The sequence below is a fragment of the Hylaeus volcanicus genome, chromosome 1 (genome assembly GCF_026283585.1).
Source record: "Hylaeus volcanicus isolate JK05 chromosome 1, UHH_iyHylVolc1.0_haploid, whole genome shotgun sequence".
Taxonomy (NCBI): domain Eukaryota; kingdom Metazoa; phylum Arthropoda; class Insecta; order Hymenoptera; family Colletidae; genus Hylaeus; species Hylaeus volcanicus.
Window position 1 is genome coordinate 27,079,926 of NC_071976.1, and position 14,936 is coordinate 27,094,861.

The 14,936-nt window shown below is 42.7% G+C and overlaps 1 protein-coding gene across 8 annotated transcripts in view; it reads left to right on the forward strand.

Annotated features, from left to right (window-relative positions):
- The first annotated feature begins 4,128 nt into the window (after nucleotides 1–4,128).
- LOC128877920 (probable nuclear hormone receptor HR3) overlaps nucleotides 4,129–14,936 on the forward strand; it is a 151,684-nt gene continuing 140,876 nt past the window's right edge. For 3 of the 8 annotated variants that reach the window (XM_054125592.1, XM_054125601.1, XM_054125645.1), the window contains exon 1: nucleotides 4,130–7,498. In XM_054125592.1, coding sequence (XP_053981567.1) covers nucleotides 7,306–7,498 — 193 coding nt within the window. In that variant the 5' untranslated portion in view covers nucleotides 4,130–7,305. Of the gene's footprint in view, nucleotides 7,499–14,936 lie in introns of all 8 variants that reach the window. The other 5 variants (XM_054125628.1, XM_054125655.1, XM_054125583.1 and 2 more) reach the window with 4 other exon arrangements.

Genomic DNA, 14,936 nt, shown 5'->3' on the forward strand with positions numbered 1-14,936 from the left:
GTGAAAAAGACAAAACATTTATGTTTTATGGTCTAATACTTACGTTTAAATGATGTAGTATGATCAAGCGAAGGAAATGAGAGAACTTTCCTTAAATCCGTTAGGCAAAATATATAGGTTAAGAAATTAATATTGTACGTGTTGATTAACGGCAAGATCTCTGAAAATAGCACAAAATTATTAAATGTGGCACAGCTGAGTTTATTTAAGGATACCAGACTAAGAGGTGTTCCGAGCTTGGAAAGAATATTTATAATTTTCTTAACCTGAATCTAATTCAAGACATGATGTCCTATTTCATTTCGTCCTCTACTCAGCACCTGAATAATGAAACTCAAATTTTATTTACTTATCACCAGTATTATCAAGAAACTAATACTGGAGAATTTAAAAATAGCACTAGAAAGTTTTGTGATTTTCATTCGCTCCAAAAATATAAGGGTAAAAAGTTACCAAAAAAATCTATAAAAACAGAGACAGAGAAGGGACAAAAAAGGATGAGAGAAGTGATATATGAACGAAAATATACACATGTAATATATAAACAAAAAAGACACGTAAAATATGAAAAAGAAAAAGACAAAAGAGACCAGGGATTTCGAGTTTCCGCTAAGGAATTTCCACGAATCTGGAACGCAGAGACGTTGTGCCTCCGAGGGTGGCACGGTTCCTGTTTTCTTCTGTCCTTTCGCGACCGGTATCCTTTTTCTCCTAATCGCGGCGGCTTCTAGTGACGTAACAGCAAGGTCTTACGGTACATCCGGCAACGGGCCTACATTACGTGAGTATCCCTACACGCGACCCGCATGTACGTAGTTACGATACCTGCGTAGAAGATCCGCTACACGTTGTTTGACTCGAGCCAAGTCGAGCCTCTCTCCGCCCTCCCTCTTTTTCCCTCGCTCGTCCTGTGCTCTCTTTGATCCTTGCTTCGCACGACCAGGCTCATTGAAGCGGGATTCTAAAAACGATTAACGGTTCAAGCCGTCTTCCTTGATCTCCGATCGGTCGTTTCAATGTATACCTCGATTGTTCCTTAATTGCATGCAACGTTTGGTACCTTCCTCGATTGCTGACTCGGCGCGTCTCACTCCGACCGAGTGTGTCCAACGATAACTAACCTCTTTGTACCGCGTGGCGCGAATCGACAGTCGCAACGACAATAATGAGGATGATTATCGAGTGGTCACTGATATTGAGTCTTAATGAAAATACTTATTCAAAATGCCTGTGCAGGCATAAAAATCCACGTTTCATTGGTCTTCGCAGGTGTAGAGATGCTAACTTAGCAAATTACATATGTAGGATAATGTCTTTTTTTCTTGAAGAAAGTATTGAGAATTCAGTTCCGAACCCTGTACTTGTGTTTATTTATGATTTGTCGAGGTGTAAGAATGTCTCGAGTATGAATAACTGTTTTTGTTGAAATAGTAAAAGTATACAAATATAATAATCATTTCTTCTTTGAGTCTATATTTGAACTTTGATAGTGTAATATATATAAAAGAAAAACAGAAGAGAAGAAAGGATAACTATAAATCAAGAATGTATAATCAATCACGAGATATTTTGGTACTGCAAGGATTTTCAGAGCGTGGTATCGAACGGGTTCCGTGTGAAATTTTTCTAAACCAGGCCTCGGAAAATTCGATTCACTTTAACTGGAACGTATAACGTATCGCGTAAGCAGCAACTTGGAAAATGGGATCCGTTAGACAATTTTTCTAGATGCAATCGCTGCTTTAATAACGAATCCCGTCGGTTCTCAAGGGGTCTGGCTGGTTTAGACGTCTAGACTTTATTTTCTCCAGGAAATTGGCGAACGCATCCGTTTCGAAGTACATGTATTCATTTATGTTCCGTCGAGTTTTAAGAATTTTATCAGAGAGCAGAGTAAACAATATTGACATTCTATAAATAGAATTACGGAGCATCAAGTAACAAAATCTATAATTTTGAAATCTTTGATATCAATCTTCTCGAACAGAGTGCACATGTCCAAGGCAATAAATTAAAAACAGACCAAGACAAGAACATCAAAATTTTCAATAGAATATTTATAAATATTCTACGAAGGCCTTCTGTGTATGGAGCATAGAAATGACTAAAGCGCAACGCTACCAAATTTTCAAAGTATGCCAATATACTTTTCCCCAAACAAAAACAATCCGACGTCTACTAGGAGAATACTTAATAAAAAATGCGACGAACGTGTGAATTGGAGGATTTATCCGTTCCCTGGAATTCCGGTTCCATGGGAATCCATCCAAGTCTATGGACTCGTCATCTCGGGGTCATCGACGCGGTCGTTTTCCCTTGTTTTCTGATCGGTATGCGCGGGTGCTTAGGCGCGATGCCGACAGGTGAGCAGAAACAGGCATATATACGCGTATGTATGTACGTATGTAAGATACAGTTAGGAGTACCGTTCTGAAAATGCAGCGGCTCGTATCGAGCCGAAGAGAGCGAGGAGAGTGTAGTCTTTGGTTGTACTCGACTCGAAGCGGCGCTTTAACTCAAACGGACACGGACGAAGAGGCGGGGATCCAGTCGAAAGGGGTATAACGGTAGCCATAAATTCAATGCCACGGAGAAACGACGAAACAGGGAATACAACCTCGGTACGCGCGCGTTACGTGCAAATAATTATGACCGATAAATGTTGCTCATTTTACGCTGGACACTACTTTCGGATACGACCGAATCGCGTTTCCTTGTACGACGAATGCTTCAAGTCGCCGATGCTGGAATTCCAACGGGAGTCGAGGAGCGAATTACCAGACTTGCAGAAGTAAACTTTCAATTAACACCGCTTGGTACAATGGAGACACGCGTCGAACTTGAAGTGACATCGTTGGGGCTCGGAGGAAAGGGATATCATTTTGGGATATTTGAGATGCTTGTGCTTTAGTAGGTTACTAGGGAGATGGAGTATTAGGTGACAGGGATAACTCACTTTTGGGGATATGAAAGTAGTGTTCGTTAAGAAAGACTTTTTACTTGGTTTGTACTTGCTTCTTTTCTCCTTTGAAATTAGAGCCAAATGACTTGGAACTCACTTATTTATTTGTGCGAGGTTTTGACTATGCTAGATGCTATCTTTATATAACAGGAAACAACAACTCACATTAACAGTATACTTGAGTCACTTGGGTTACGTAGCACATGATGGAACTTTTTGTTTGTAGAAAAATATCGTGATTTGTCCAATATTATAAATATTCGCCAAATAAAGCACTAGTAGGTTCTGTCCTACTAAACCTTCTGAACATCTATTTATTTTCAATGCACCAGCTTATTGCTCATAAATGAGTCGATCGCTGCACAAATCGATTAACTCCACTTTTTGAAAAATCTTAAGTTTAAGTGTCAAAACACTTGGTATAGTCAACTTTTTATATTTATAATAACTTTTCTAAATAATAAAGATTAACACCATTAACCGACCAAATTTTGTTGTCCATTGAATAATAAATAATTTATTACGGAGGCCATTTTGTTCGCATTTCTCAATTTTTTGTCTTATGGACAATCGATTGGAGTCAATCGATTTGTGCAATGAACAGCTCAAATATGAATGGTCCAAAACACATTTAATAAACAGCTTCGAGAGACGTGCCCTACCATTCAGAAATAAACAAACGAGTAAATTCGTAAGTCGCGCGGTCCGAAAATCATGAAAGAGGCGACCTACGATATCGACACCAAAACACCGATCCAGGATGGTAGCGGAGCGAATAACACACGCGGGGTTGGTACAAATATATTACGGAAGATCGAACCTCACCTTAAAGGGACACGGCCCTTCCCATCGACCGACACAACCCGTTACATTTCCGTCCCTTATCGACCCGCGAAAGATGAGTTCTCTCGTTGGAGAACGCTCAATGGAACCACCCAGGATCCCAGGGTCCGTGTACGGCTGAAAGGGCAAGAGTAATAGCGACTCAAGATTGCAACCTTATCGCTACGGGAGACGGAACAGTCTATCTGGCCGACGAGTACGGGCTGGCAACGGATCGAACGGATGGTACCCAGAGCGCGCAGTGGCGGCGCCTGCGCGCTTCGCCCCTGAATCGCGTTTAACCAATGAAACCCTACCTTGTTACGCTTGCCCTCGGGGGGTAGAACATTCCGATATATTTCGGGGTAATTTCCGCGAGGGATGCGTACACAGAAAAAATCGTCGTGAAACAGGGATCGAAGAGAGTCGGGAACGGGAACGGGAACAGTAGTCACCGTTTACCAGGGGACGTCGGATACGTGCGGCAATCGAGGGTGAACGTAAGCTGTATGAATCGGTGCGATCCGGGCGGGGTGGTAGCAAAGGGTGGCTCAACAAAGACTGCCATCTGGTGACGGTCGCTTCAAGTTCGAGCCACTGCTTCCCCGTGAAGTACACAGCCGAAACGAGACGTTCGGCACCGAAACGACATCACCGCGAGCCTTTTTTCGTGGGATCGGGGCGATAGCTTGTTCACGTTGCGGTACATCCGCCAAACGATCGCGTGTGAACCGAGTCGTGCGCGATTTACGCGGTATCGGGGGTGCGTAAACGTAAGGAGCGAGCACACGGAACGATCACGCATCGACGAGCCACAGGATGACGGAGACGACGACAGTGACGTAAAGCCCACGAGGCCAAGTGGATCCCCGATTGGTGACCCGACTTGTTTCTTTTTTTTGCTTTCGTGCACGTACACGGGAGTGATCCATGGCCGAAATTCGGTCGTTGAGGCTCGATTGAGCCGCGCGATCGTGCGATCGCTCGAAAGTGTGGAAATTAGGCGGATCCTGTGCGTTCCCGGATAACAATGATCTATGTCGAGGGAATACCGTTGGAGCGTGCGATGAATCCTCGCAGTGGTTCCGTTCGCGATCGCCCCCAGCTCGGGAAAAGGTGTTTGGTCGATGACTGAACCTCTCCCGGATCTCGAAGACTCTCGTGGCATCGTTTCACGCGCAGGAGGCGGCCAATAATCTCGTCCTGGTTATCTCGTCGATGACAGCTAGCTCCCGTAGGATGTAAGCGTTCCGAAAGAAACGGCGAAGGGACTGTCGAAATGTGAAGGAACAGGGGTTGGTGAAGAACGCGGGTTTCGAATCGCTCCGCTGGACGATACCGTGTTGAACAACGGCTGAATATCGACCGAAGGCCGCGGCTACCGAATTAGTTGTGGCGAAGGTCGCGGATAAACGCGTGCAATTCGGTCCCAGTGAGTGCGTTTCCGCTTCCAGATCGGTTGCTCGGAAGATTATTGACGTTTGCCGCGGGTTCGCAACCTCCAATTAGCCATCCCCGAGGTTAATCGCGCTCGAGTGCTCGGGGTATCCGCGATAACGTTCTGTCCGATCCCTGCGACGTTGTGCGTCGTCAAGGAGATGATTGCAGCGTTGGTCAGACACGATTCGGTGAACACGGACGATTAGTGCGTCGGGATTAACGAAGAGGAACTTTGAAACCGAGAGTGCGCACCGGACTCCCTCGAAGAACAGTTCTCTGAACGAGACCTACTGACCTATCGACTCGACGCCACGGCTACCCTACTCTTCCTCCTCCACCACGGTTGCCACTTTTTTTTTTTTTCGTTACTTACACCCCTGTGGAACACGCATCGAATCGTTCAGCTGTAATCGACGAATCGGAGGACAGCGACCGTTGGAGGAAGTGTGTGGCGTTAGGCAGGCGACGTGGCTGCGCGTACGAACGCGCGGGTGAATCGAAGAGAGTCGTTCTTTGAACGAGACCCACTGACCTATCGACTCGCCGCCCTCCGCTCCTACCCCCTGGGGTCTTTCCGTTTCTCGCCCACCCTACTTTCCGCCTTTGCTTCCCTTCGTGTGTATGTGTGTTTACTGGCGTGCCGCGTCGTGGGACGTTTCGTGATTCCCGTTTTCGTGTGGATACTCCAGGGGTAACTGCTCGAAGACGACGGGGGTTGTTCGATATATCGACTGCACATTTACAAGACAAACGAGTGCCTAAGTATCCGCGATCAGTGCTCTAACTTAAACGTGTTCCATTCGCACAATCCCCTCGTCGCCTTTCACCCTCGGTGACTTTCTCTACTTCTGTTTTTTATTTAGCGTTTACCGCCACTGTATCGGTGTTCAGGGTATCCCTCGCTCGTTCTCGACCTCGTCGTCGAGCGCTGATCGGGCGTCGAGAATACACGGTGAAGAGTGCCTAAAATTTTATGCCTTCTCGACTGATTATATTGATACGCGATCGGAATCGTCGTCGCATCTCTCGCTCCCGCGCTTCGTTCTTTTTCGCGTTTCCTTCTTCTTCCTTTCTGTCGGAAGCGATCGTTTGATCGTTGAGCTCTTTACGCGGAGACGCGACAAACAGTGCCTCAGATTATTATCTCTCGACTGATCGACGGAGAAACTGTACGAATCGTAATCATCCCTCGTACACCTCGACTTTTCGCTTCTTCTTCGGGGGCGTATCCGAATTTCGTTCGCCTTGCTCCCTCTCTGTTTCGAGAGATCCGAGTAGCACCTCGTTTTTCTAACTCACCCAGTAGGTCAGGGTAACGTTCGATATCTCTCTTCCTCTTCGGAGTTTCCATCGTCGTCCAACATCCACGGAGACATCCCTTTCCTAGATCATCCCGAACAGCCCGAGGACAATCGTCGATTGGTAATCGCAGACTGATAACGACCGTGAGTCGAACGATCACACCAAGGTCGCCTAATGATTGGTCGATCGGCCACAGGAGCATTTGTCGATTCGATAGGACGCAGGAAGTCAACGTTTCCTCTCCCACCCGTTGCCAAACGAATCGTCGAACTTTTACCAGGTCGATCGAACGAACGCTAGCAGTCTCGACAGTGCATCTTTAATTTCGCCAGCTGGAAGAGATGGAATTCAGATCGCGATCCAGGAGCGTTGCAATGCCCGTTGACGTCACGAAGGATCCCATGGCGATCATCGAGGAATTTTCTCCTTGTAAAAGCGTGGCTTGCAGGTGCTGACCGTCGACAATGATTGTCTGATCGTAGAGTTAACGTGGCACGAAGGAGGAACGGGGGTATTAACATTAGCAATAATAAGAAGAGGATAGACACTATATCTAAGACAACACAGGAACCTTTCAGGATAACGTTAAGCGTTTACGAGTAAACGGTGTTATCGTTGATTAATTTCGCAGTGAGATCGAAGGCGTTCGATTCGATTCGTTCGTCGTCTCCTCGCGGAGTCTGCCACGATCGTAAATAGCGATCGAGGGATCGCAACGTTCGAGTGAGAAAAATGCCGATGAAATAAACTGAAATCGAGGACAAACGTAATCGCGAAAAATGGCGGAAAGCGCTGCGAGTCCGGGTTCCGTGGTGGCCGCGAACAGTCCGCAGCAACAACAGCAATCTCAACCACCGCAACAACAACAACAAACGCAACAGACACCACAACCGCCGGATATAAGCAGTTCGCAGCTGGCGTCTCCACCAATCACGGGCACAGGTACGAATAGGAAACGGTCGAGATCTTCCGGTAGGGTTATTATTTAACATCTATTGGCCGTCTCAATTAGGTGCTTTTTGTTCGATTAGCAACCGACAGTCTTCATTTGACTGAACGTTTTGCATCTGTGGATTTTTCGTATGATTTCTTTCTAGATTTTCTTCTCTTCTTTCTTTCGGTTTACTTATTTTCTTTGCATACATGCAGTTCTTTTTATATAATTATTTTATAGGGAACTTCTTTATAATGTAAACAATTTCGTATTTGTGTGTATATTTACTTTAATTCATGGGTCTGATTGGTTACCTTTCCTGTGAGTTGAGGAGATACAATTACGTGTTCAGACCTTTCTAATGGTACTTCACTTGTCTATATTAAGGCATGTGCTTAGGATGGTATAGCTGTCCGTTCCGTTATTCATTAAAGTGTGTAACCATATACAATAGTTATGACTCTAAAAGTTCTTCTTAAATAATATTGCCATTCTTCTTATCATTACTTTACTTTAGCTGAGTACACTCATGCTACAGTACCTGAGGGCTAGTATAACTGTCATTAAATTTTTCCGATTTCCTTAAAGATATAAGTCAATCAAATTAAATTAATTCCTAGACTGAAAGAATAGTGTTTTGAGCTTGCAAAAATGACGAAAAAATATGACAGATATCTCGTAAGCAATATTTAATATTTGTTAACATCATAAAGAAAATGAGTACACATACATGAGCAGAATATAATTTTCATCACTAATAGAATTCGGAACAAGAGTAGAAGTCTCTCTGCAGTCATTTTGAAGTGAAGTCATTTTAATATACATCCATGTGGATTTATGTGTTTTCTGTGAATTGGAGTATGGCAGGATGTGTTTGTCTTCCTTGTTGTAAATGCACCTGTCTCTGGTAGAGCATATTTTGAATACCCCTGCAACACAAGACATTGCAGGAATATTTTTGTGCAAAATTCGATATATTTGATGAAATATTTATGAGATCTCGCTGCAATGTGTCTCTGTTAACCACTGTAGCAACGTTTCCACATCATCTCTCAGACAATATTTGCGAGACGGTATGGAAACGTTCCAAGAAAAATTCCAAAATATTCTATAAATATATGAAATTGAATGATTGATAAGGTATATTATATGCACATTTACCGTCGCATATACGTGAGACACCAACGATACGTGAAGTTTGAAAATTATTTATTTATATACAAAGTCGCTCTTGCTTTATAATATTTCTGAAATATTTTAAAAATATTTTCAATGCAATATTGCACGGACATATTGCTGTAATTCGAATGTAATTGTAACATTGTGGCATCTCTGCAATATTTTCCTGCAACATGAGTCAAAATAAAAGTTTTCTCTAGCTGAAGTTCGTCTTTCTGCTCCAAATCGTAAAACCAGCTGATGTAATGAGAATGGGTGTTACATCGCGCATCCCGCGCTAAAACGGATCAATGTCGGGCGCGTTTTGTGTGCCCGGGGGTTGCCTCGGTATACCGCGTCACCTTTTAATTAACGAAATTAATTCCAGCCCGGTTGATTGCTCGCGAGGTAATTGATTTTGACGAAGAGATTCCGTTGGATTTGGAGCAGCCACTCCGGCCTCCTTCCATGCCTAAAATTTGTTCGCAGAAACACTGTTTGAACATTTTATATCGTTTCGAACGTTACACGTTCGCGGCGGGTCGATAGGTGAATTTCTAATTTTGGGGCTGTGACGTATGAAACGATTGTCCCGCGCTGGAAGAAAAACATTTTTAGGCAAAATGCAGACTACTGGAGCAGAGGTACTATTTTCCAATAAACTACAGGGATTTTAATTCTATTTTTATGTCGACCAGAGTGTGTCACTGTGTCAGAATTCAGTCGAAACTATTTATTTTCAAACGATTTACAGGGAATATTTACCGCGAGTAAGAGGATTTTTTATTGTCTTGCATTGGAATCTGTAGAATAGTTCAAAGGAGGGTATTATTGTGAATTTCAGAGAATCTTGTTTCTTTATTTTTAGATCTTCTTTAGGAATATTTCAGTGCACAGTGAATTCATTTAGTACATTTAATATTTTCTGTATGTTTTCTACTATTACGCTCGTTAAATTTACTTTACATAGATATGTTCTTGGATTTAGATATTCAGTCGAATAATTTCCATTTACATCACTTTGACAGAGAAACGGTTCATATCGGTATTAGCATAACGCAAACAGTTCTACGTTATCCGACAATGAACCAAAAGCTGAGTCGGTCTTTGACACGCATAGCCGATGCTGCTCACGCAACGGAGCCACTCCTCGCGGAATCAGGAACGTTCAGAATCCATTATTACCATATCGATCGACACGGTTGGGCGCCAAAACGTTCGACGAACGGTGTCTGGTACACATGATTAACGACGAGATCGATACTATCGCATACAATTAATATTCACGCCATGATTTAATAAGGAGCATTCATAGCTCTTTGGTAGCAATTTTCGCCACCGATTGAAATTTCACGTAGTACGTTTACTTACATGATCAAGATTGAAATTAATTACTTTGTTCAAATCCAATTTCAGACGATAAAATGATTGGGAGTGATTTACGTAATCGATATAAAATTTAATTGGTATGCAGTAAGTGGTGTAAGAAGAAAGGTTCATCGTAGAGAGAGGTATAAATGTGTTTACTTTTCATATTGATTAGATTTAGGGTCTCATGTTTGCTATATTTATAGTAGTAGCGATGAATATTTGTTTACAGAATATTATTTATTGTTGATAATGTTTTCAAGATGTATACTTAAGAATCATCTTTGGTTGAAACAGATAAGGGGAAAGAAAGAGTCAGAATAGGCTCTATTTAGGTAAATATGGGAGTCGGAGATGGCCTCTGCCAAATGGGCCTATAGTGTACCTTTTGTCAAAAGTCAAATATAATTGACGATACCTTTATATGTAGAACATTCTCACATGATTCAAATCACATAAGAAGGTGAAGAACACATTAGCCTTGTAATTTCCCATGGCTATTTAACCAAAAACATGACAACTAGTTTCTCTCTAAAAAGTGGGCCTTAAAAGGGCCCCATTGTTGAAGTCGATACCTAAACTACCTACGAAAATATTTACAAATTCCATAATCATAAAATCTCATCGATACTTAATCATGCCGTACCGACAACAATGCGGTATCAGTTCCATCGTGATCCACGATCGATCGCCTCGGTCAAAAGGCCTGCTCTCGGATCGGGCCTCGTCCCGGCGTCTCAACGGGGCCCGTAAACGGCCGAGAAGAGCGATCGGTACGCGAACGATCCGCTGGTCCGTGCACGATCGCGGCCCCTCGACGTCGGTGGCACGTAAATCAAAGTTGAGTTAGCGTCGGAGCACCGAGACGGTCGAGGTCGGCTCTTCTCAGTCGAACGCGCCGGGTCAGTCGCATCCCGTAATGAAGGACCATTACTTATTCTCGGCGGATCTCTACGGCGAGACGGAGCGACTCGATTCGCTGACGCTTTTCGTGCGCGCTTCTCATCCCACGACAGAGAGAAAGGGGCAGGGAATGCGCCGCCGAGAGAAGAAGAGAAGAAGAGATGAAGAGAAGCGGTGAAAGGGAGACAGAGATAGAGTGATATAAGAGGGAGGGAGATGGATTGATAGAGAGCACGACGGAGATAGAGAGGGAGCGAAAGAAAGGAAGAGAGGGAAGAGAGAGCAAGTCGCGTTAGCGGATCTGTCGGTCGAGTAACGGAACGCTTTCGAGTACCGCTAGCAGCGGCTCTGACGCGGTTAGCGGACACCGTTACTTCGGTGATCCGCGAGTACCCACCACGTGCTGTCTCACCGTCCTCTTTGAAGCACGCGGCGCGTTCGGCTGGAAGGATAACGTTCGCCTCGGGGACGTTCGGCGCGAATTCGACGAACCGTGGAAAAATTGCGACCCCCCTTGCCCTGGCTACGGGACCCACTGATTTACAAGCGTTGTCGCTTCGCGGATAGAGAGTTCCGTTTACATTAGCCCGATACACTGTTGCGGTATCGCTGCTCGGAGGTAGGCAGGATTTTACTCGGAGGCTCATATTTAATTTGAACTTTTACACCGAGGAGCCGGGTCGTTGCAAAATGCGATACTAAGGGGACACAGCAGTAACGATTTCAGAAATTATTTGTAAAGAAGGTATACGATGCATTGTTTTCGAACATTCGGTATGTTCTTCGTATGTACGTTATTCTATCCTTTTGATGCTACCATCAATACACAATGATCGTAGCATTCAATCAGAGGAAAAAAGTGCATATAACGAGTGCATGATTTTAGAATCGTGAGTACATAGGTGGTTGATTCTTGCTAGTACAAATTCGACAACATGAGGTCTCTGCTAGTTTCCTACTTTTTAAGCTGCATGATAACAATTTGAAATTCAATAATTGGTATTTAAGATTTATGGCGGCGATCAAGTATTCCTTTGTTTATTTCAACGAGGCGAGATTCAATTTACAAACCACTTAGTCGTTTAATTATTTACAGAAGTGCCCATTCTTATCATCTTCTCTACGGAAGCCATCGGTGGATTCTAAAATGAATGTATCTTTTTCTTTATTTCTGTAATTATGCTCTTCAGAGCTTTTATGCTTCGCTTTATCGTGTTTTTATGCCAGAACTTTATCTCCGTCTTCAAACTTTTTAACGGTCGGATGCGTTCGCGAGGTTAATTACTTATTTCTGCATTAAACTTCTTGATCGCGCGATTTAAAAATACAACACCGAATAAAAATTGGAAAATGTTACGAAAACAATGGCAAATAAAATATTCTAAGTTGTGCATTGCTTTTAACAGCAACAAACGTAAATAGACTTTAAATTTGTTGAATGTTTCAGTTTTCAAGCTATTAGGATAGATTGTTGTTTGTTTTAGTAATTCATACATTTGCAATTATTATGAGTTACATTTGCTTTCATAGTGGATGCTTTTGGATTGATATAATTTATATTAGAGATTATCAAGATTAAAGATTATCAAGCATTGAATACTAGAACCATTTTTTTTAAGAATCAGAGCAATTGGTCTATTTCTTTGTTTAATACACCACAATTAAGGAGCTTCTCATTTTCCAAAATGAGTGGTGCTTCAGATTTATTTTTAAGGACCCCCTTGGAACATGGCAATTTCAAACGTTTTCAGACCCCACTCGTCTTCAATCGTTTTATTAAATTAAATGTGTGCTACAGTTAGAAAATCGTGAGTTTGTGAATTTCGAATTCAGCATAGCAACCAACGAATTAAACTAGAATAGCCCAGGTATATAAACTACGTTAATCCGCCGTCCAATGCACCCTCGATGAATTTGCAGTGAAAGGGTCTTAACCTGAATCTACCCAACAAATTTCTAAAGTAGCCATTAAAGCGGTGCTGCCTCGCGAGTGCACGATTAAAAATAGTTCGATGTTTATCTACTGATCGATCCAATAGTTAACACGAAATATTACTTAACTCTCGTGCTCACCGTATTGTATTCGGAGCGTCCCGGTTTTATAAAATTTACAGTGTTACTAGAACATCGTGCGGCTTCCTGTTATAGATTATTCCTTTTGGTTGTAGTAATTATGGACGATACAATTTTTTAATACGACGATAAAACAATAGCGAAAGAAGTTTGAATCATACGTGTTTTAAATTAACTTGTTCTCAATCTTTCGTAAGAAAGAAAAGAGTTAAATAAAATGTACATTCTATTTTATTTACTCTATACTCACCATTAAGTCTTTTTCTTGCAGTGTCCTATTATTGCGATATCCAATGTTATTCCTGTACCATATGCATTACAATTTTTGTTTACAATTATTCCTATTTAAAGCATCTTCTGATCTCGTACAAGGTTAGCAATCACAGCGAAGACATTTCAAAATAAATAATACAAAAGAAGCTACTAAGACAACAGATTCACTGTTTAGGTCTCGCAACGTCCTACTCAATACAAAGACCCTGTGACCTGCATACAGGCCACGGACAGTCTCAACGCGCACATTCCAATCTTCATCCACTAATCGCTAAACATTTCATTCCATAAATCAAATTCCAACTCTCCTCCAACGACCTAGACATAAATTTCTATTCGAACGAGAATTTCGCCGGTGTCTGGTCGCGATACCTGCGTAATTTCCGAATATATTCATACCCATTCGCGGATACTGAGGAACCGGTTATGGTGATGGGGTGTGGGGTGTGCAGCAGGTGCTGGAATCACAGTTAACCGAGCGATTTTTCAGCCGCTTATTATTGGGAGGTTGCAACGCCGGTGGGGAAGCTTTCGCGCGTTAAAAGCGCCGTTTTAATCGCTCCGTCCTGGCACCGCGACGCCGCCGCGCCGCGGTGCGCGCGTAACGGAAAAAGGAAGCCATCGACGTTGCCTGGAATCACGCGAACGATCCCTCACCATCGCCAGCGGGTCTAGAGGTTAGGAGGCCAGGCACTCTGCCATTTCGCCGACTCGTGTCCGGTGCTATGGGAACGTTTACGAGGCAATATTTGAGTAATGCCCACCCGACTGTTCGTTAACCGCCCTTCGACGGTTAGGTGCTCGTCGCTTGGATAATAATATTTGCTTAACACCGAAGCCAAGCATGCGCACGCGTCTTGTTAGCGAGTTTTACCGTTGTTTCCACGACCGTCCATTGATTTTTACGTCCATACCGTGATTACGCGTCATCTCTCTGCCACGAAGCTTCGGATTGGGCCAAGACGAATGAAAATTTTTGGATATCGCTCTTAAAAGCGTCGGCGGTGCACGAACATTTCGGGTGTGATCAGATTTGGCTATTTCATTAGGTGCAGAGTGTGATACATTTAACACTAAACCTACTGTGACCGGTCAAATGACCGTTTTCAAATTTTTGCATACAGTTCATACATGCTATATATGAATTATATAGAATTTTTTCGTGCATTATTCAACTTAGTTCCACGTAAAATATTTTTGCGTTTAATTGAAAAAAGTGTCTCTAAGATTAGTCATTTGTCCCATCACGATAGAAATAGTTACAAATGAACGTTGATAGATTTACTGTTAAGAACATATAAAAATGAAGTACAAATCTTGCGGTCTCGAAAAGAAGTACATAGTTTATTATTGTTTCAATTACTTGCTTTGAGTCATCTACAGAATCTGTTAATACCATATCCTCAATGATTTTTCATCCTAATTCTTGTCCCTCTTCAATCCATGTACTCGTCAATTATTTAAAACAATTTGTTTCGTAGAGTATAGAAGAGATTTGATGTGATCTCGAGTGAAGTGCTATTTGATGTAATAGCACTTCACTCGAGCCTCACCCCTTTTACACACGCATCAACAAAAACTGTACACAACAGCGAAAAAGATTGTTTACCCGAATAAAACAAAGTAAACAGTATGTTGGAACTCGTTAAAATTCTTTTCGCAAAAATGTAATTCACGTTTGTGCAAGAAATTTACGAAATG